Source organism: Pseudochaenichthys georgianus, chromosome 21 (assembly GCF_902827115.2).
Source record: "Pseudochaenichthys georgianus chromosome 21, fPseGeo1.2, whole genome shotgun sequence".
Lineage (NCBI taxonomy): Eukaryota > Metazoa > Chordata > Actinopteri > Perciformes > Channichthyidae > Pseudochaenichthys > Pseudochaenichthys georgianus.
Genome location: NC_047523.1, coordinates 7927350 through 7948200, shown reverse-complemented (window position 1 = coordinate 7948200; position 20851 = coordinate 7927350). Strand labels below are relative to the sequence as shown.

The window sequence follows — 20851 nt, the reverse complement described above, 5'->3', positions numbered from 1 at the left end:
CCACCCGCAGTGGGCATCCCCTGCAAAGGTTCGGATGTGTTACACAAACAATTACCGGTTGTCACAGACAATCTGCTCGACAAAATATGTTTGTCTTTTTTGTTTTCCTGCGATGATGGTTCTTCAGGACTGCTTCTTAAGCTCAAATCACACTCTCGCAGACTTTTCCGGTGATTCTAAAGTAGATGACAATGTATGTTAAGAGGAAAAGATTCCCGTTTTTGTTGTTGTTATTACTGTCAGGAAATGTACAACCTAACCCTGGTCAGCCCAGTAGTAGTAGTCAGATCGCTACTCCTGCTGATTTTAAAGCTAGGTCTGGGTTGGGTTTCATCCACTTGAATGTGCGCAGTCTGTTAGGTAAACTAGATTGTGTCCGCATTTGGGGCGAGCTCGACTGACGCTGACGTCATTGTTTTATCAGAAACATATTTTGGCCTCTGACATTGCCTTAAATGGTTATAATGTGTATCGTACCGACCGGCCTAATAAAGCTGGTGGCGTTGCCATTTATGTTAAGAATAAGTTCAGTGTAACCACATTAGTTTCCAAATCGATCAGTAAGCAATTCGAATTTTTAGCCTTAGGGCCCGTCCACACTACAGCTTCAAAAAAAGCTTGGAGCTGGGCGTGTCTGGAGCTTGGGGATTTTATTCAAGCAACACGACCAACAACCAATCACATGAATCTCCCGCCCCCGTCATAAAAAGCAAAAAACCCCGGGGATTTTATGGGAGCAATATATATATAAACTCCCCAAACAGGCGAAAACCTACCAGTTTCCCCCACTGTCTCTGCCACCTCCCTCCATGCCTGGCTCCTCCGGTTTGTATCCCGGTAGGTGAAGAGGGTCTGGTCATACAAAACCGGGTGATTGCTACGGCGATAGTTAGTTTCTCCAACTTTTTTTGAAATATAGAAATGAACTGCGGGATATCTCTCCCAGCTTAGACGCGGTTTGATTGGCTACGGCTTCAGCTGTCAGATTTTCAGAAACGGAAAAACGAGGCAACGTGACGTCACCCCAACGTGACGTCACCCCATTGAAAGTGAATGGGCAGATTGGAGTTTTCGACGCTGTAGTGTGGACGGGCCGTTAAATATAGAAGTGGCAAAGGGTCAACAGGTCATGGTAGTGAGTTGCAAAGGACTGAAGACCGATTAGCATCGTTGAAGACAAGGGTTTCACCGATGTTTTGAAAGTTGCGTCCCTCGACACTTCCTACAAGCCACCATCAAGAGGCACAATAATGACCAGAATCCACGAACTCTATGACACTGAAAAGGAGAACAAAAAAGAGGCTTTAGCTCAAGCGGATTATGTCGCCCTGACAGGAGACCAGTGGACGTCAGTGAGTAACACTAATTACCTGGGAGTAACTGCACATCAAATCACTGATACATGGGAATTGAAATCCTTTACGCTAACTGTAATGAAAACAGCAGAACGTCACTTTGCGGAGGCGTGTGCAGAACAATTCCAAACTGTAGCACGCAAGTGGGAAATTGAAGGGAAAGTTACAACCATAGGGACTGACAGTGCTCGCAATATGCTGCGACTCGTATTCTACCTTACGATCACATGCCCTGTATTGCTCACATCTTACAGAGAAGCATCACTGTCATTTCATTTCATCTTTATTTAGACAGATGGGTCCCTTGAGATCATGGATCTCTTTTACAAGGGAGACCTGCATCAATTTAGTTCCACATGAAACATAAAAACAACATATAAACAAACAATAGAGGACATCATATGTACATATTCACCAAACACCCATAGTGTCAGAAAGCATCTCGTGCAGACGTGCCTTAAAAACATTCAGAGAAATAAAATTGCTCAATTTCAATTTGGACTCTAGGCTGTTCCAAGCAAGTGGAGCTGCGCACATAAAAGCCATCTTACCTAAGACAGTCCTCACTCTCGGCACATCTAACAAGACTACATCCTGCGATCTCAGACAATAGCTGCCCGCAACTTTCTGCTTTACCAGAGAACAGATGTAATACGGGAGTTTGCCCAACATAGCTTTATAAAGTGTACCAGTGACTGAGCCTCCGTACAGAGTGATGGTAAACCTGCCTTGGTATACAGGGTACAGTGATGTGTAAGCGCTTTACACTTTGTGACAAATCTCAGAGCGCTGTGATACGCAGCATCCAATTTGCTCAGGCAATTGGCAGGTGCATTCATATACAACAAATCACCATAGTCCAGCACAGGTCAAAGGTCACAGAGCCTTTTCCTGGCCTCAAGCGAGAAACAGGACTTGTTCCTGTAGAAGAAACCTAGCCTAACCCTCAGTTTTTTAAGCAGGTTATTGACATGAAGTTTAAAAGAGAGACAATCATCAAGCGAGATACCAAGGTATTTGTAACAGGCAACAACTTCAAGTTTTGTTCCTTGCGTAGTTACAATATCTAAAACAGGCTCTGGTGTCTTTTTAGCTTTAGAAAAGAGCATTACCTTGGTTTTATCCACATTTAAAAGAAGCTTTAATTCAGAGAGCTGAGTCTGAATAGTGTTAAAAACAGTCTGTAATTTAACAACAGCCTCTTTAATGGAGGGACCTGCACAATACATCACGGTATCATCCGCATAAAAACTGTGAGTCTCTCTGACAGTGGATTTGTTGGTGCGTTGGCCAAGTGTCGCAAAATGGTGGGCCATTTCAAGCACAGCCCGGCTAACACAGCGGAGCTGCAAGTAGAACAAGGGGCACTCGGACAGAAGGAGGAGCCACTGATCCAAGACGTTCCAACACGGTGGATTTCCACGTTGGAAATGGTCAAGCGCTTGATCCGCAACCAAGCTGCAATAAAAGCAACCCTGGATCAACAGCAGCATAAACTTGTTATGCTGACACCACCAGAATGGGACAACATCCAGAGACTGGAGACCCTTCTAGAGCCCTGCCGGTAAGCATTCCATCATATAATGTGACCATTCATTGTAGGCTGAAATTAAATTAATTTTAAACGTTAATCTACTATTAAATGTAACAACTTGTGTTCAAGTAATTTACTTGTGTCTTTCCTTTTCTCTCTCTGTGTGTGTGTGTGTGTGTGTTTGTGTGTCTGTGTGTGCGTGTGTTCCACTGCAGGTATTTAACCGAGGCCTACGTCTCCTGCTCTGTGGTACTACCTGCCCTCTGTCACTTGCGTCGTGTAATGGAAGTCTCTGATGAGGACCCTGCATATGTGGTGAGATTTAAGGCAAAATTCAAGGAAGATCTAGCCTCCCGCCAAGAACACACCAACAATGCATGGCTCAAGATTGCGACGGCACTGGATCCACGTTTTAAAGATTTAAAGAGCCTGCCCAAGACAGACAGAGAAGCGGTGTGGACCACACTTGGAGGCATGCTGTGTCCACCACCCAGAAGATCTGCACACACTGAAGATGGGCCACCCAAGAAGAACATGAACATTCTTCTACAGATGGGCTCAGATTCAGAATCGGAGGAAGAGGTACAGCCTGACAGAGCCCACCACTAGTATGGAGGACTGTCCCTTGCAGTGGTGGTCATCTCATGCAGGAGCCCATGACAAGCTGGCCCCACTGGCTCGCAAGTATCTAGCCACTCCTGCATCCACAGTGCCATGTGAAAGACTCTTCTCAGTTGCAGGTCACATTGTGCAAAAGAAGCGGTCAGCTTTACTCTCAGAAAATGTGAACAAGTTGGTTTGCCTCAGCAACTGGCTAAAGGATGAATAGAGAAGAGGGCCACATGTAATTGTGTAGGCCATGTTGTGTTGGCCATGTTCTTTTGGTTTGATATAAAAGAAGAAAAAAAAGAGGTTTCATTCAAATAAGAGAGATGGCTATTTGCTAAGTTGGCCAGTAAGTGTGTTAAAGAAAGAATGTTCTTAACAACACCATCCTATTTTGTTTAGAGCAGTGGTTTTCAACCCTTTTCATATCAAGGTCCATTATTTGTTCTGCATTTGAGCCACGGACCACCATTTGATGAGATTTAGACTCTCAGACCCAAGACTTAGAATATTTTGTTATCGTTGGATACGATTTTGTCCACAATTCCATGCTGTATTGATGGATTTGTTATAATAAACATACATACATACGGTATGTTAAATGGATATACCCGCCTTCTTTCATTTATCTTTCCATTCCCACAACAATATACATAAAGAAATGGCATATTTTGGACATAGTTCGAATGGTGATTAATCATGATTAATGAATTTTTAAGCTGTGATTAATCTGATTAAAAATGTTAATCGTTTGACAGCCCTAGTTTATTTATAAAGCTTTGTTGGGTAAACTCCCGTATTATATCTGCTCTCTGATAACACCGAGAGTTGCAAGCAGCTATTGTCTGAGATCGCATGATGTAGTCTTGTTAGATGTGCCAAGAGCAAGGACTGTCTGAGGGAAGACAGCTTTTATGTGCGCAGCTCCACTTGCTGGAACAATCTTCAGCAAGAATTGAAACTGAGCAATCTCATTCCTCTGCATGTTTTTAAAGCTAGGCTAAATGAAATGCTCGTTGATACAATGGGCACTTGTAAATGTCTATAACTCATTTCATTTCATTTCAAACCTTTATTTAACCAGATTGGTCCCATTGAGATCATAGATCTCTTTTTCAAGGGAGACCTGCAACTATGTAAATGTATCCTGTAAATATAATGTATGATGTCCTTTATTGTTTTATGTTTCATGTGGAACCTATATGCTGCAGGTCTATGATCTCAATGGGGACCAATCTGATTAAATAAAGGTTTGAAATGAAATGAAAGTGGTAAATCTAAAACAAAACAGGTCCTACAAATATTTTCTAAAAATGTTCAATCATTCCCTAGGCACTTAAGTTTTTTGAAATGCCACTCAAAGAGGAATACAAAGTTAATTTGTTGTGGACTATTTTCAGCCAAGGATTAATACACATGTGTTGATCTTGTGAGTATTTAAGGTAGCCTCCACTGTGATGAGTTCAGTACCTGTGTTCATAGTAGTAAAGGAACATGGTCCAGCAACAGTGTGGCTCAGGCCTTTGATACATTGACAAGTCTTGTACTTGACTTCTTCTCAGGAATTTATCAAAATAATAAGAGATAGAGTTGATAGCCAGATGGGGCATTTGTCCACATTTTTCTGGCATGACGCCGCTGCAGGGTGCTGATTTGTTTGACGTTGAACTTTCACCATTACAACCAACTGAAAGACTATTGATCTCACACTTTGTATAAATAACCTTCAATCTGCCAGCCGTAGGGTGATGAGAGCGGTCTGCGCCAAAAGTACACTCAAAACACCCACCAGCAACATTGAGGGTCCGCCTGTCGATCTGCTCAAACAAACGAGCTTTTTCTCTTTGTTATGATAGTTTCGGTCTCAAGACAGGCCTAAAAACAATCTTCTCCTTCAATGTCCACAGTGACAACACTTTACTGAAAAGTTGAAATAGTTCCAACTTGTAGCACTCGGAGCGACTGCACAAGAACGTTGGACTTTGGAAACATAATGCTGGGGGCACCCTTTTGTATTATTGCAGTTGCATGCAATGGCATCTGCTCTCTCCTAATTGGAAACAATCGAAAAATAATGCTGGCGTTTAGAAATAGGCTATGTGGACACAGGCCCTTGGCTCTTACCTTTAGGATCTTGTTCGTGTTCACATTACCGGTTCAGATTGTGCCTTTCATTTCCATGTTGTCTAGTGTCCTGACCTGTATACTTGTTTGCTACCGACCCCCCAGAGGTGAGTCCAGAGGAAGAGGAGGAGGAGGAGGGGGACCAGGATATTGACCCGTTGAAGCGCTCTGGGATCCCGTTTGGAGGCCTGATCCACGACATCCGCCGGCGATACCCTCACTACGTCAGCGACCTGAAGGACTCCGTGGACATGCAGTGCCTCGCCGCCGTCATCTTCATCTACTTTGCTGCACTGTCGCCCACCATCACCTTCGGAGGCTTGCTGGGTAAACACACACTACCAGAAACAAGACATTTGGATACCATGCCGTTTATATACCTGTGCTCTGAAGGTGTGTTTGTGGTTGTTTTCACATACAGGTGAAAAAACAGAAGGCTTGATGGGAGTGACTGAGCTTATTGTGTCAACTGCAACTCTGGGAGTTATATTTTCACTGCTTGCTGGTCAGCCCCTCCTCATCATAGGGTTCTCTGGTCCGTTACTGGTGTTTGAAGAAGCCTACTTCAAGGTAATATACATTTGATACACAGTAACTAATGCATTGTGTATCATATACTCCAGTTTTTGTGTAATTTCTTATTTTGTTTTCACCGAATATAACTAAGGAAGCTCTGTGAGGAGAGTTCTAGCGATCCAATTTCCAAGTCTGATCAAAATAGTTTTCTCTCCTGTGTTTTTGAATAAAGTATAGTTGGTATAATGGGGTTTTGCCAGGATAATCTTCCAAGCTACTTACATGATTTCCTTTTTTTAATCTGTTAAAACCCTATAATGCCAAGTGTATCATATTTGATACATGAGTTTCTGAGACCTCTACGTCATCCAAATGACTAGTACGTTCCTACAAGACCTGTTGTATGCAATGTGATACATGTCTTCTGCCCTCTGGTGGATCATCTGGGCACTGCAGGCTGCAGAGCGCTTTTAATGGCCAAATCCAAAATGGCTACCGTCATGTCACGGTTCAGACGCTTTTGGAAGCGTCATCTTTGCCAATATTGAATAAATTACGGTAAGAATTACTTTTATATGGTTACTGATATTTCTCTATGAATATTTACTGTATTGAAGCAACTTATAATCAGTTTATATTTTGTAGCTTATTTATGTATGTATCGTCGTCGTCGTCGTCGTCGTCGTCGTCGTCGTCGTCGTCGTCATTTAAAGAGACTCTTGGTCCATTATTACAAAACATACAACACTCACATATACATTAAAAAAGGCAGTTATACCAATGCTTCCACAGAGGTGACCGGTATCCTGCAGCACTGAAACACGGATTTGACAGCAGCATAATGACAGAGTTATGAGAAACATTCAATCGACAGATGAATCTGTACATCAGACCTCCCAAAAGAGCATGGAACGTGTTGACTCGTGCATTACAGAACATTTAACCTGCACTGCACCACCTTGGTTTTCTAAGCAGTATACGCAAACAGTCATTATATGCAACCTGGAGCTTCCGGAGGCTCGCCTTCTTATACTTGACCCACGAGGGGGCAGTAGAGAGAGGAGTGCAATACGCTCTAAAGAGGTTCACCTTAACCTTATCTGAACACCAAGAGAATTTTCTAGCCAACATGTTGGCTTGTATATAAGACACGCCGCTGTCTATACATGTCATCATCATCAGCCATTTCATCTGTGATGATGTGTCCCAGATACTTAGTGTTGCAGCAAACAGACAGCAGATACTTAGTGTTACAGCAAACAGACAGCACCTGTCCTGATAGGTATAAGATTGGAAAACCAAGGTTCTTATCCCCTGTTGCTCTGCAGATCATTACAGCGCTCTTCTTAGCATTGTATTTAACGTCAAATTTGACTCCGTAATCAGAACAAACATTTAGCAACTGTTGAAAACCAGCACTGCTAGGAGAAACAATTGCCAGATCATCGGCATACATAAGATGGTTTACAATCACATGACCAATCACACACCCTGTTTTACAGACACTTAAATCATCTGATAGATCATTCATATAGATATTAAAAAGGCACAGTGAGAGGAGCCCCCCCCGGCGGACTCCATTACCAACACCAAATGGCGCCGAGACTGCATTCCCCCATTTGATCCGCATGCTCTGGTTGGCATACCAATAAGCCAGGATCCTAATTATACTGTTGGGCACGCCTCTTTGTCTCAATGTTAAAAACAGTTTATGATGGTTAACTCGGTCAAAAGCCTTAGAGGCATCAATGAAACCAATCAGAACAGTGGAATTATGTCTTCTATATGTTTCTACCATTTCCTTCAAAGCATAGATGCATAGCTCAGTACCATGCTTAGCCTTGAAGCCAAACTGGTTATCTGAGGTACATAAATAAGAACATAGTCTATCTAACACAATTCTTTCCAGGACTTTGGATAACACACTGGCCAGAGCAATTGGTCTATAGTTATCCAAGCTCCCTACCTTGCCCGCTCTGTCCTTAATGACAGGGACCAAAGTAACAGTCAACATGGAGTCTGGCAACACACCATGAGTCATGAGGCCGGTAAAACAAATGGCAAGAAGAACTGCAACCTTCGGGCTTGCCAGTTTAAGCTGCTCTGCAGTGATTCGGTCAGAGCCGCATGCTTTGTTATCAGTTAGCTGTGCAATTGCTCGATAAACCTCTTTAGCTGTGATTCCCACTGCGTCACTTTTCACAACATTACCAACTTTGTAGGGGTCACTTTTAACACAATTAAGTATAGTAGAGTAATGTTGCCTCCACAACTCACAATATCAAATAGTATACAGCAGGTTTTTGAGTACATTTCTCCGGAAAATATGTGACGTTGGAAAATATGTGTCGTTGTAGTACATTTCATGATGCAATCTGCATTATGCTTACCAGAATGCCAAAAACACTGTTTAGATTATTTAATTAACCTGTTAAGCCGAGGCTGCGGGGTGTTCAAACACGGACATCACAACACGTAGCATTACGGAGCAAAAACGGAACATCGTCTCACTGTAGCTGTTATTCTGATCAAAAGTCGATAAAAACGCGGCTGAAAGTGAATCCATAGGTTAATCCAATGTGTCTGTCAGTGTCTGTCACTTTTTGTGTGTATGCAGCTTCCGGTTTTGGTTTCGTTAGATGGTTTGACAACAAAGCTGTGAACCTACTCTCCTCTTATGTTGGCATTGAACCAACTGGAAGTGTGAAAAGGTGGGATCGAAAAACCAAGACACACATTATGGTTCCCAGACCAGCCATTGTTGAAGCATACAACAAGTTCATGGGAGGTGTTGACCTCCTTGATATGCTGTCTGCACTCTACAAATTCAGCTGTGGCACACTGTCACAGTGGCAGTTATCAATGCATGGAACCTCTACAGAAGAGACCAGAAGAAACTTGAGCCCAGGATAAAACCCATGGCCTTGCGAAGGTTTCAGGCTTCTGTCGGCACTTCCCTTACAAGTGCAGGAAAGGGCAAAATCAAGCGTGGCAGACCACTATCCTCTCCAGAACCGGACTCAACACCCCCACGTAAAAGGCAACACTCCAGTGTGCCTGCTGATGTGAGAAAGGATGGCCTTGATCATTCCCCAACATGGGCAACCCGACAGAGATGCAAGCACTGCACAGGCAATCATTTCACACATACATACTGTGGGAAATGTAATGACAAAATAAAAGGGCTCCTGTTAAAAAAAAAAACTGAACAAAATCAGTTTAAATGTTTGCCCACTCCAGAGTGCCTGCAGGGTCTTAGCAGGTTCCTGGAGGTGGGCGGGGCTGTCGTCTAATCAGCCACACGGGTGGCACCTGGGCCAGTATAGCTGGAACCCCCAAAAGATCAAGGAGCGCAGTTCGCCCGCAATACCCCTTACGTTGTGGCACGCATCTCCCTTCTTTGTCGCAGCCTGTTGGTTCGGGTTGTGACATGTTCAAAATCTTCCAAATGTAATAATCAATATTTGTTTTTGTGTCAAAAGGAGACGTTGTTTTGATCAATACATTGCCATAAAGGCCTGACGTATCAAATATGATACAAAAATCATATATGTAAATAATTACCAAATATTTTGTATTTTGATTAAAGGTTCAATAAACACCTCAATTTAAAAAAAAATTAGAATGTTCTGACTATTATTTGATGTGTCAGGCTTCACAGGGTTCCAGGTGGACAAAGAGTTCTATTTCGTATAAGGCTTCGCCCTCTAAGTCTATCGCTATTGGGTAATCCCTCTGCACGTGTGCAGCACTGACAGACTTATTCCACGCCCACCTATGACGTGGGCCCCACCTACGGACTCACTTCCATATAAATAGGAAGTAGTCCCTACAATCTGCTCCCACTTTTCTTCAGCACTCCGTTGCAGAAGCACTGTCCAGGCACAAGCTCTTTTCAGAGCTGTTTACTAGAAAGCAAACATTTCCCCCTGGCCCCATACTCCCTCTCCTCCGGACAGGGGAGACAGGGCGGGGCTCGGTGTTAGCCGACATATGAGTTACGACCGGCTGTGGCTGGCTCGCTCCAGGGAGGAAGCGGCTTTACACAGACGATACAGGTGAGTCCTGCCGGGGATTGGAGCAAGCAAACGCGGCTCTCACTCCCCAGGTGTCGTGCACTCATTGTGTCCGTCTCCCTCTGGCCCACAGACAGCGGAGAGCGAACGCTCTCGCGGCTGCGGCCGGGTATGATTGGCTGGTCCAGGAGTCTTACTCTGTGGACCAAGCCCTTGATTATTGGATCCGAGTGGCGGGCAGCAGTCAGGCGACTCCTTCTCCTCCATTCACCATGTGGTTCCCCCGGCCCCATCCTCCCTCTCCTCCGGACGGGGGAGACAGGGCGGTGCCCGGTGTCACCGGGTCCCTCTATCCGCCATCTCGGCTCTACCGTATAGGCGGTATTCTCCAGGAACTCCCGGAGATCATCGGAAAGGCAGCCGCCTAATGAGATCTCCCCGTTCCCCCGGTGGAGAGCCTCATAGCCTGTCGGTTATTAGGCAGCAGGGCTCGTGGCACAAACCGGCTGTCTTTAAAACCTGTCGGTTGATTAGAGATTAGAGAGCACAGGCTTGTTTCCTATGTCACAGATATGCCTCCACACACCGTTCATTCCTCAAGCGGGTTTGAGCGTGAACGCGCCTCAATGTCCGGTTACAAGCCTTCTCCTAAACGGCGACATGATGAGAGCCGCTGTGCAATACAGCGTGTGGAGGTGCAAGCGCCAGCTGTAACCTGTCAGTCAGCAGGCAGCAGGGCTCGTGGCACAAGCCAGCTGTATTTAACCAGGCGGTTATTAGACAGCAGGGCTTGACGTTTAAACCTGATGCTCCTAACCTGTCGGTTAGCAGGCAGCACGTTTTTTTTCCTCTGTCCCAGATGTGCCTACTACACAAGGTCGTAATGAGCCCAGGGCTGTTATTACGCACTGTGTGAATAGCACTGCACACACCTCCGCTCATTTCTCAGCAGGGTTGAGCGTGAACGCGTCTCAATGTCCAGTTTACGAGCCTTCTCCTAAACAGAGACAGGATGAGAGCCGGTGTGAGATGCAGCGTGTGGAGGCCCCCTCGCAGCTTTTCGGTCCGGGCTCCTCTTGGGCAACGGCGGCGAGAGTTCTGACGTGGCTCGTCACCATGACAACCACAGCACATCCAGAGCATGTTGCGCGCTCTCAGAATATTACTCAGAGTGGCGACGCGTGTGTTCGATGGACAGATGTATAATAATAAGCAGCAAGGCCCACCGGGTAAGCCGGCTGCCCCTAACCTGTCGGTTATAGGCAGCATGGCTCGCTGCATAAATCGGCTGTCTTTAAAACCTATTGGTTTTTAGGCAGCTCGGTTTTTCTCCTCTGTCCCAAACCTACCTCCTACACACGGTAATGAGCCCACGAGTGCCATTATTACAGTGAGGACAGCACTGCACACAGCTCCGCTCATCCCTTAGGTGTGTTGAGCGTGAACGCACCTCGGTGTCCAGTTTAACACTGTAAGCAATTGCTGTTATTTTACAGCCAATTTTCAGCACTAATCTACTGGCAGCCCCCTAACCAGAATGTTACTGTGAATTTGTAATTGTTTACAGTAATAAACTGAAATTGTTCAACAGTATGAATACTGTATAATTTCAGTGTATTGCTGGCGTCTCTGCTGCCAGTATTTTACTGTTAATTGAAAAAGTACAGCAGTATACTGTATTTTAAGAGGCTGTAAAGTCATTTCACAGTATGAGTACTGTGGTATTGCAGTGAAGTGCAGGCGTCTGTGAAGAGACTGCCGGCGCTTTACTGTTATTTGACAGGAAAATGTGTTACAGTGGACATAATGAGAGCCTGTGTGAAATGCAGCGTCTGGAGGGCTCTGGCGTGGCTCGTCACCATGACAACCACAGCACATCCAGAGCAGGTTGGCGCGCTGAGTGGCGGCGCGTGTGTTCAATGGACAGATGGAAGATAATATGCAGCAAGGCTCCCCGGTTAAGCCAGCTGCCAATAGCCTATTGGTTACTTGGCAGCACGGCTCGCTGCCTAAGCCGGCTGGGTTTTTTAACTTATCGGTTAATAAAACAGCAGGGTTTACTATTCAATCCGTCTACCTTAAACGTTTTGGATTTAGGCAGCACGGATTTTTTCTCTGTCTCAGACGTAGCTCCTACCCACGGTCGTAATAAGCCCACGGAGGGCCATTATTACGCATTGTGTGGACAGCACTGCACACACCTCCGCTCATCCCTTAGTGATGTTGAGCGTGAACGCGCAGTTTACGAGTCTTCTCCTAAACGGCGACATATTGAGAGCCTGTGTGAAATGCAGTGTGTGGAGGGCTCTGGCATGGTTTGCCACCAACCACAGCACATCCAGAGAATGTACACCCGGCGCTATCAGAGTACTGGATGGTACTCAGCGTGGCGGCGCGTGTGTCTGATGGACAGATGGATGAGCAGGCGGATGGGCAGAGGATAGTCTCTGCAGTTCGCCTCTCCCCCCGCAGTTCTACGGGATACAGGGAACCCTGTCATCCCGGGAACAGTGTCTCGCGCTCCGTGCAGAGTGGCAGGAACTCTTGTTAAAAGAAAGCTTTTTTCCAGGGTTCCTCATGGGGAAGAAAATCAGGGTTTTTTACTCCCGGTATTTTCTGGTCCTGAAGGAGACGGGGCGGGGGGAATGAGACCCATCCTCGATCTGTCAGTGTCCAACAAGGGAATGGCCTTTTCCCATGCTGACGATCAAACAGGTGCTGGAGTGTTCACCAGGGAGACTGGTTCACATCCATAATCCTGAAGGATGCATTCCTCCACGTAACCATCATCCCGAAACACAGCAATTTCCTGCGTTTCTCATTCCTGGCTCCACGCACTTTTTCAAAGAGGGTGTAGACGGTTGGAGCAGCTACTCAGAAAGGGGATGAGTGTTATTTTACCTGGACGACCGGCTGTGACTGGCTCGCTCCAGCTCGTGGCTTACAGACGATACAGTTCGTATCTCATCTGTCAAACCTGGGTTTCATTATCAACTGGAAGAAGAGCTGTCCTCGTCCCTCCCAGGTTATCTTTTTAACTGGGAGTGGAATTGAACTCAGCCCGCATGAGAGCACGACTCTCACAGCGGAGAGGGGAGAAAGTGACAGCTCTCCTCCGGCGCGCCACACCCCGCGTGGCGGTGACACCCCTCTTGTGATGCAGTTGTCTGTATGATATCAGCTGGTCACGTGGTGATTCCCCTGGGTCTCCTTCATAGTGAGGAGACTCCAGGTGGTTTATTCGCCTGTGCATCGACCCTGTGCGTCAGAGGAGACGCATGGTGTACATTCTTTCTTCCGTGGTTTGGATTTGACCGACTGGAAAAATCTCCACGTCCTGTCAGTGGGGGTGCCCCTGAGCAGAGTGACGTCACACACCGCAGTGTTCACAGACGCATCTCTCGCAGGCTGAGGAACGTGCATGTCGCAGGCAGTGGGGGGACAGTGGCTGGCTCACATGTCTCTCCATATAAACGTGCTGGAATTACTCTCCGTATGGAAAGTGCTCCAGCACTTCGTCCCGTTGCAACATATGTTGATTCAAACAGACAACAAAGCAGCGGCGGCCTACATAAATCTCCAGGGAGGTGTTTGATCAGCGCAGCTGCTGAACACACATCCTACACAGCCAAATGGACAGCGTTCCGTGTGGTGTGTAGGGAAAAGCCTGGACCCCGTTGGGCCCCCTGCCTCGTGCTGTCGTTCCTCCAGCTGTTGCTGGACAGGAATTGGCTTATAGCACGGTAAAAACATATGCTGCTGCCATTTCATCTTGCCACGTAGGTTTGGGGTCAGCCAACACATCCTCACTCCCAGGTCGGCCTATGTTGACGTTATGTCAAGTCCCCTGCCGGCTTTTTCCAACGCAAGGGGGGGGGCCTTAGCGTCCATTTTCAACGCAAGGGGGGGGGCCTTAGCGTCCATTTTCAACGCAAGGGGGGGGGCCTTAGCGTCCATTTTCAGCTTTCCGGGATGTCCATGTGCTTCTATGGACGCTCATGGAAGCACGGCATTCGTTTGTGTCGACTGCCCTTAAAGGCAATGTGAGCGTCCATTCTCATTGGATAGCGGAGAATTGTACACCCGGAAGTAAATATTCCCCTTACTGACGATTGATTTTACAGTGATATCTGCACTACTCATCGACTAAAAAACACCAGATTATCCTTGTTAATTACACAACATTGATTGGTTTAAATTGTGTGCACTGCTTTTGTATTTTTCCCCTTCGATTCGGAGAAACAAATCTTTTTTCGGAGTAAAGGATGGCAGAAGACACTACACTACCCAGAATCCCCAGCTATCATTTCTCCCTGCAGAAAAAGAAAACATGGCCGAACTTCGTTTTATTCTGGGTGTAAAATGCCTATTTTAAAGTTAGTTTGGCCATTAAAATGCGTTTTGATGTCATTTGATGCGAGAAATATGAGTTGTTATTTCAGATTATGTGTGCAGTGGATGTACATGATCTTTAGTTTGCTAGTTATTACGAAGATTACTTCAGGAAATTGCGTCCAACGTTTTCATTGTTACCAAGGTGGTTGCTAGGGACGCTGCTATCGATATTATTTCTGTTATGTTGTGTAACTGTTTAATGGTGTTATCTTTATTGCTACCCCCTTCCCCGTCAATGTATAGTGTTGGTCCACAGCGCAAACATATTAGTTTAACAAAATCCGCATCTAAAGATACGTTATTTCCCCCTGTGCAATTCCAGTCTCACATCTCACAGCACATCGTCATTAACAAATACCGGAAACAGACCGAAAACATTTAAAAAAAATAAAATAATACCTTATTCCGAGTGTGCTTGCTTTTCTCTTTGAAAGTCATCACATAACGGCATTGTAATACACGGTTCGGCTGCATTAAATATTACATATCTGCCGTAGTTCTGTATTTATAGAGCCCTGATGAGAAGACAAACATGAGGAACTGAAAACGTGACGTGGATCATAAATATATCAGCCATTAAACAACATCTTACATTTCTTTTCACACAATACGTCTCCTTGCAGTATCAACACTAATTCGGCTCACTTTTATATTTGATCCAATTGGTAGATAGGCTGTATTTACACCATAAAGGTGCACAGATGATATAAAGAGACACCTGGTGGTTAAAGCATGTTATTGAATTTCATTATTTTTATTATTAGATATTAATAGGATCCCTATAAAGTATATTCATTACTCGTTATTCTCTACTAATAGTTAATTAAAGACTGTATATAATGACTATTTTGCACATCCCGTTCAAGATTTCAAGATGTTCTAAGGTTTATTGACATATCATATAGGCCTACACAACTATGGTGTAGTTCTGCACTGAATGAAAAACTTGGGTCGCAGGTTCCTCAACAGTGCATTACAAGACATCTATCAATATGTGTGCATACCTCCAGCAATGTTAACTATGTTGAAGCACTTATTTTAACTGATATTATACATAATGTATTATACTCTTATGATGTATGCAGATATTTCATCTCCGGCCTTGTCAGGTATTGAACAATCAATAAATAAAGAACACAGAATTGTTAAATATAAAACACAGAATTTGTGTGATTATACTAAATGATTTTCAAATAAACACCACTGCATATGTAACTGTTACACATGCTGATGTAACGCAAATGTTCCAACTTGGGATCAATAAAGTATATCTTATCTTAAGCTGATCGATAGCTACTGCCATATTTGCAAAATGTGCCTCTGAACCTTGACAAGTGCATGTTTCAGGCTTATCAATTAATGTAATGTAATGTAATGTTATCAATTAACAACAGGAGGGGTCACAAACATAAGTCCAGCTGTTAAATAAAGCTCTTCTGACCTTAGCTGGCATGTGTGTATATATATTAATGCTGCCCATTATGGGCACCAGCAATTTTCACCCATTTATTAATTATATGTTTTAAATGTGAGTGTTTCCTGTCCCCTAAACCTCCAGGGATGTACACAGTTTAATACTGGCAACTTCTTATTATGGGAAATACGAAAACGTCTTTTAAAACTACAACTCCCAGTAGAGACGTGACATAGAGAACATGTTGCGAAACAGAATAGCCAGCATGTGTAGTTCTGGGGACGGGGTGGGGGAGGGGGGGGACGCGGTGGACCCGTTCAAATCCAGTTTTGGACAGTCTGCCGTGGTTCCATCCCATTTCAAGTGCTGTTCGAGGCTCGGTAACCCTCGGAGCACACTCTCCAATCACAGAGCTTGAGGACTATCACGGGGTTTGTCAAACAGAGCACATGGTGTAGTCCAAACGATAGCTGGGGATTCTGGGTAGTGTAGTGTCTTCATTGCCTTTAAGGGCAGTTGACACAAACGAATGCCGTGCTTCCATGAGCGTCCATAGAAGCATATGGACATCCCGGAAAGCTGAAAATGGACGCTAAGGGCCCCCCCCTTGCGTTGAAAATGGACGCTAAGGCCCCCCCCCTTGCGTTGAAAATGGACGCTAAGGCCCCCCCCCTTGCGTTGGAAAAAGCCGGCAGGGGACTTGACATAACGTCAACATAGGCCGACCTGGGAGTGAGGATGTGTTGGGTCAGCACGGTGTTTAGTCACCCGCTGACAAAACGTTTTCTACGGGGAGCACAGAGACTCAGACATGTGTCACGCGCTTTGGCTTAGTATTACGCGCACTGAGTAAAGCTCCATGTGAAACTTTAGATCAGGTCCCCCTGAGGTTTCTGTCAGCCAAAGTAGCTCTGCTCCTGGCTCTGACATCAGCTAAAAGGGTGAGTGATTGGTCTGCTCTCTCTGTGGCTCCGTCATGTCTCCAGATCCAAGGAGATGGCAGCTCAGCTCTGTTTTGCGCCCTAACCCGGCTTTTATGCCAAGGGTGATCACAAGCTCTTTTAGATCGAGAGTGATACCTTTGGATGGCTTCTTTCCTCCTCCTCACACATCAGAGGAGGAAGCCACATCTCATCTCCTCCGTCCCGTGCGCGCGCTGTCATGCTATATTGCACGCACGGCTGCTTTACGCAGTTCCCAGCGTCTGTTTGTGCATTACAGAGAGCGCTCAATAGGGCAGCCTCTGTCGGCACAGCGCCTGTCACACGGGCTGTGTGAGGCTGTGTCCCAGGCGTATTTCTCCTCTGGGTTGGATCCCCCGGAGAACATCAAAGCGCACGGCACCAGAGGAATTTCCTCCTCCACGGCGTTGCACGGAGGAATGACAGTGGAAGACATTTGCACTGCTGCATCTTGGTCTCCCCCTGTTCTTTTATTAGTGTTTATTTTGAGGGATGTCTCCCATTCCTCTCTGACACACTCAGTACTGAGTGTCCTGTCAGAGTGAGTAATGTCGGGGACTCAACTGCGTGCCCTCTCTCCTGCCTGTCGGCACTTAGAGAGCTGCCCTTTCCCCCCTCTTTGATCGTTTTAACAAGTGGGACTTTGGTCTCTACTTTTTATAAACGACAGGTAGCCTATTTAGCTTACCTTCTTTCCCGTATGGAGAATATTCATTTTTTAAATGCTATATTCCCTGGGAATGTGATGCTCCATTTACGCATGGCGAAATGGACATGGGTTATTAATTGAGTAGGTGTGTTTTTATGCTTCTGGTAACGGACGGACCAGTGGAGCGTAGACTACATCCTGCTTCGCCCTTAACCCAATAGCGATAGCCTTAGAGGGCGAAGCCTTATACGAAATAGAACTGGGGTTACGTACTGTAACCCAGCTTCTATGAGTATAGGCGCAGCCCTCTAAGGTTCGGGCCCCACTGGCTCCGCGAATAGCTGAAGAAAAACTGTTTGTGTGGGAGCAGATTGTAGGGACTACTTCCTATTTATACGGAAGTGAGTCCGTAGGTCATAGGTGGGCGTGGATTAAGTATGTCAGTGCTGCACACGTGCAGAGGGATTACCCAACAGCGATAGACTTAGAAGGCTGCGCCTATACTCATAGAAGCTAGGTTACAGTACGTAACCCCAGTGTTTGGGGGGGAAAAAAAATCGTTTTGCTGGATACATTTGTGTTGTTGTAATACTCATTTTGACCACGAGAGGAAGAAGTGCACCAACAAACATTAAACTATTCATGTTTTCTTCTTGATGAGTTTACATTTCTTGCACTTAACAGAAGGAATCCATTCTGCACGTTAGCAAGTTGTCATTTATTTATTTTTGTTGGAAAACATGAATGCTTTTCGTCTTAATTAGAACACGGGTTGATGGAGCACAAACCATTTCCCCCAATTGTTTTCATAGTAAAGTAACTTGGATAAATGACCGGTTCAGATTTATGTTCGGTGGTTATGGCTGTAACCTGATCGAAACAATATAGATCACACTGGAAAATGGACCAGCAGATTTTTGTAGTTTTGCCTCTCAGGACTTCTGTATCTAAATAACATGTCTTTGTCTTTTCACTCAGTTCTGTCAGGCCCACAACTTTGAGTATCTGACGGGTCGTGTGTGGATTGGTTTCTGGCTCATCTTCATCGTCCTGGTGATGGTAGCAGCGGAGGGAAGCTTCCTCGTTCGCTTCATCTCACCCTTTACCCAGGAGATCTTTGCTTTCCTCATCTCTCTCATCTTCATCTATGAGACCTTCTCTAAGCTCTTCAAGGTAACAACGCCAGATGTCACACAGCACACTGAGTTAGAGAAGAATTTGGACAATAAAGGAAAGCTTTTTATGCAAATTTAAATCCTTATAAGTTTCAGTCCTTCTATTATCATATTACATTACATTACATTACATTGCATTTAGCTGACGCTTTTATCCAAAGCGACTTACAATAAGTACATTCGACCAGGAAGACACAACCTTGAGGAAAACAGAATCATATAAGTACATCAGGTTTACCAATCATTTCAAGTGCTGCTCAACTGGCTTTAGATAAGCCAGTCCTTTATTAGTATATAAGTGCTCTGTTAGCAGTTCTTTGTTAGTCATATCTGGAAAGAGCCACTGCAAATAAGTAAGACCGTCTTTTTGTTTCCAGGTGTTCAGGGAACATCCACTGATGGCTACATACTCAAGTGACCCAAACTCAGCTGAAGAAGTTCATGACCACCTCCTCAACCAGCCCAACACGGCTCTCATGTCTTTTGTCCTCATGATTGGCACTTTCTTCGTGGCGTTCTTCCTCAGGAAGCTCCGAAACAGTCGTTTTTTAGGTGGCAAGGTACCCTGCTTTACTCAGTATATTAACCCTCTGAGACCCACATAGGACATTTCCGTTTTTGTATACTTTTGTGTTTTGCCTTATAAATTGTCATTTCTTTGCAGTATAATCAAGTGTTACACATCCCAGAAATCAGCACAACCTCAGCTAAGGATATTTGCCCATAAATAGAAAGAATAAAAACACGGAGCTTGATTCTTTTCACTTATTTCATTAAAAATAACTGCTAACCCTAACATTGATAGAAACATTCAACACAGAAGACTGCACACACAGAGAGAGAGAGAGAGAGAGAGAAAATACTATATGGCAGTAAAACAAGAATAGAGTTTAAAAGGGGAGTATATATATCCATAAAGAACAAGAACATCTGTTTACAGTTCTGTTTCATATGGGTGTTGTGAGATGTATCCATAGATCTCTTAATTTTGCTCTCAAAGTGCACCAGATTGATGCTTTTAACTTCAATATTTACTGTGTGTGCGCGTGTGGGGAGTTGCAGTAGAACATTCCTCTGTAGCGCCTCGGCTGCCGCCACTGTGGGCTTAGCCCCGAATGTTTTCAGGTCCAGGCGACGCCCCTGAACTCAGACATGAATGAGGTGGAAGGTTTGGGGGGGCGGTAAATGAGGACAACCTGCTGCGTTGAGGGAAGGCAACCTTTCTACAATTATACTCTCTGAATATCTGTTCACTTTAAGTCAATCTCAAAGCTTTGATCAGCAAAGCTAAATGTCATCTAATATTCTGTTAGCATCGCAACAAAAAAAAAAAAAAAAAAAAAAAAAAGCTTCAATGTTGTCCTGCTTTTATTAAAAACCAAAAAAAAGTGTATCATTTGGTGTTAGGGTCTGGGAAGACCCAGCAGCATTGTTGTGGGTGACTCGGGGTCAAATTTGGCCCAATCAAGATTCATCTTTAGCCGCTTTCACACCAAGTACTTTGCCATACTTAGTTCCCAGCACTTAGTTCCCCCATGGAACTAAAGAGCGGATCACGTTCACACCGGAATAAGTCCCTGAGGGAAGATTAGGCAAATGAAGCCGCTGACGTCACTTCTTCTTCTGCTTTGGGTTAACTGGCAGGCCGCAAACAGCTTCAAGGCGTATACTGCCACCCGAAGTCCCCGGCCGGAAATCCCCGGAGTTGGGGACTGGCTTCAGTAGAAGCTGCTGGGACTCCCAGCAGCTTCTACTGAAGCCTTCGGAGTAAATCGCCAGAACGCCAACACCTCCTCATCTCCACCGCTCCCATGTTTTTTTTTGTGTTGCCATAGGTTAGTGTGTCTCCGTTGGTGCGCTGGGCTAATGCTAATGCTAATAATGCTAATGCCAGCAAATACAATGGCGGTATCACAAAACTTTTCAGAGTTTTACGGGGGGTGGTTTGCAATATGCCAGAATCAGAAATCTGAACTTGTTTTCTCCCCATGAAAGTACCTGTACTTTCTAGCAGGCACTGAAAAGGGGGGAAAAGTTCTCATAAACTAAGTTCTCTTTTTGGTGTGACGCACACACAAAATCGCAAAATCCCAGGAACTATCGGA

At 45.0% G+C, this 20851-nt stretch overlaps 1 protein-coding gene across 1 annotated transcript in view; it reads left to right on the top strand.

Annotated features, from left to right (window-relative positions):
- Positions 1-20851, top strand: part of slc4a3 (solute carrier family 4 member 3) — a 108685-nt gene that overhangs the window by 75379 nt on the left and 12455 nt on the right. The window contains exons 14-17 of the mRNA XM_034110300.2: positions 5725-5946; positions 6041-6189; positions 18550-18744; positions 19124-19306. Coding sequence (XP_033966191.1) covers positions 5725-5946; positions 6041-6189; positions 18550-18744; positions 19124-19306 — 749 coding nt within the window. The remainder of the gene's footprint in view (positions 1-5724; positions 5947-6040; positions 6190-18549; positions 18745-19123; positions 19307-20851) is intronic.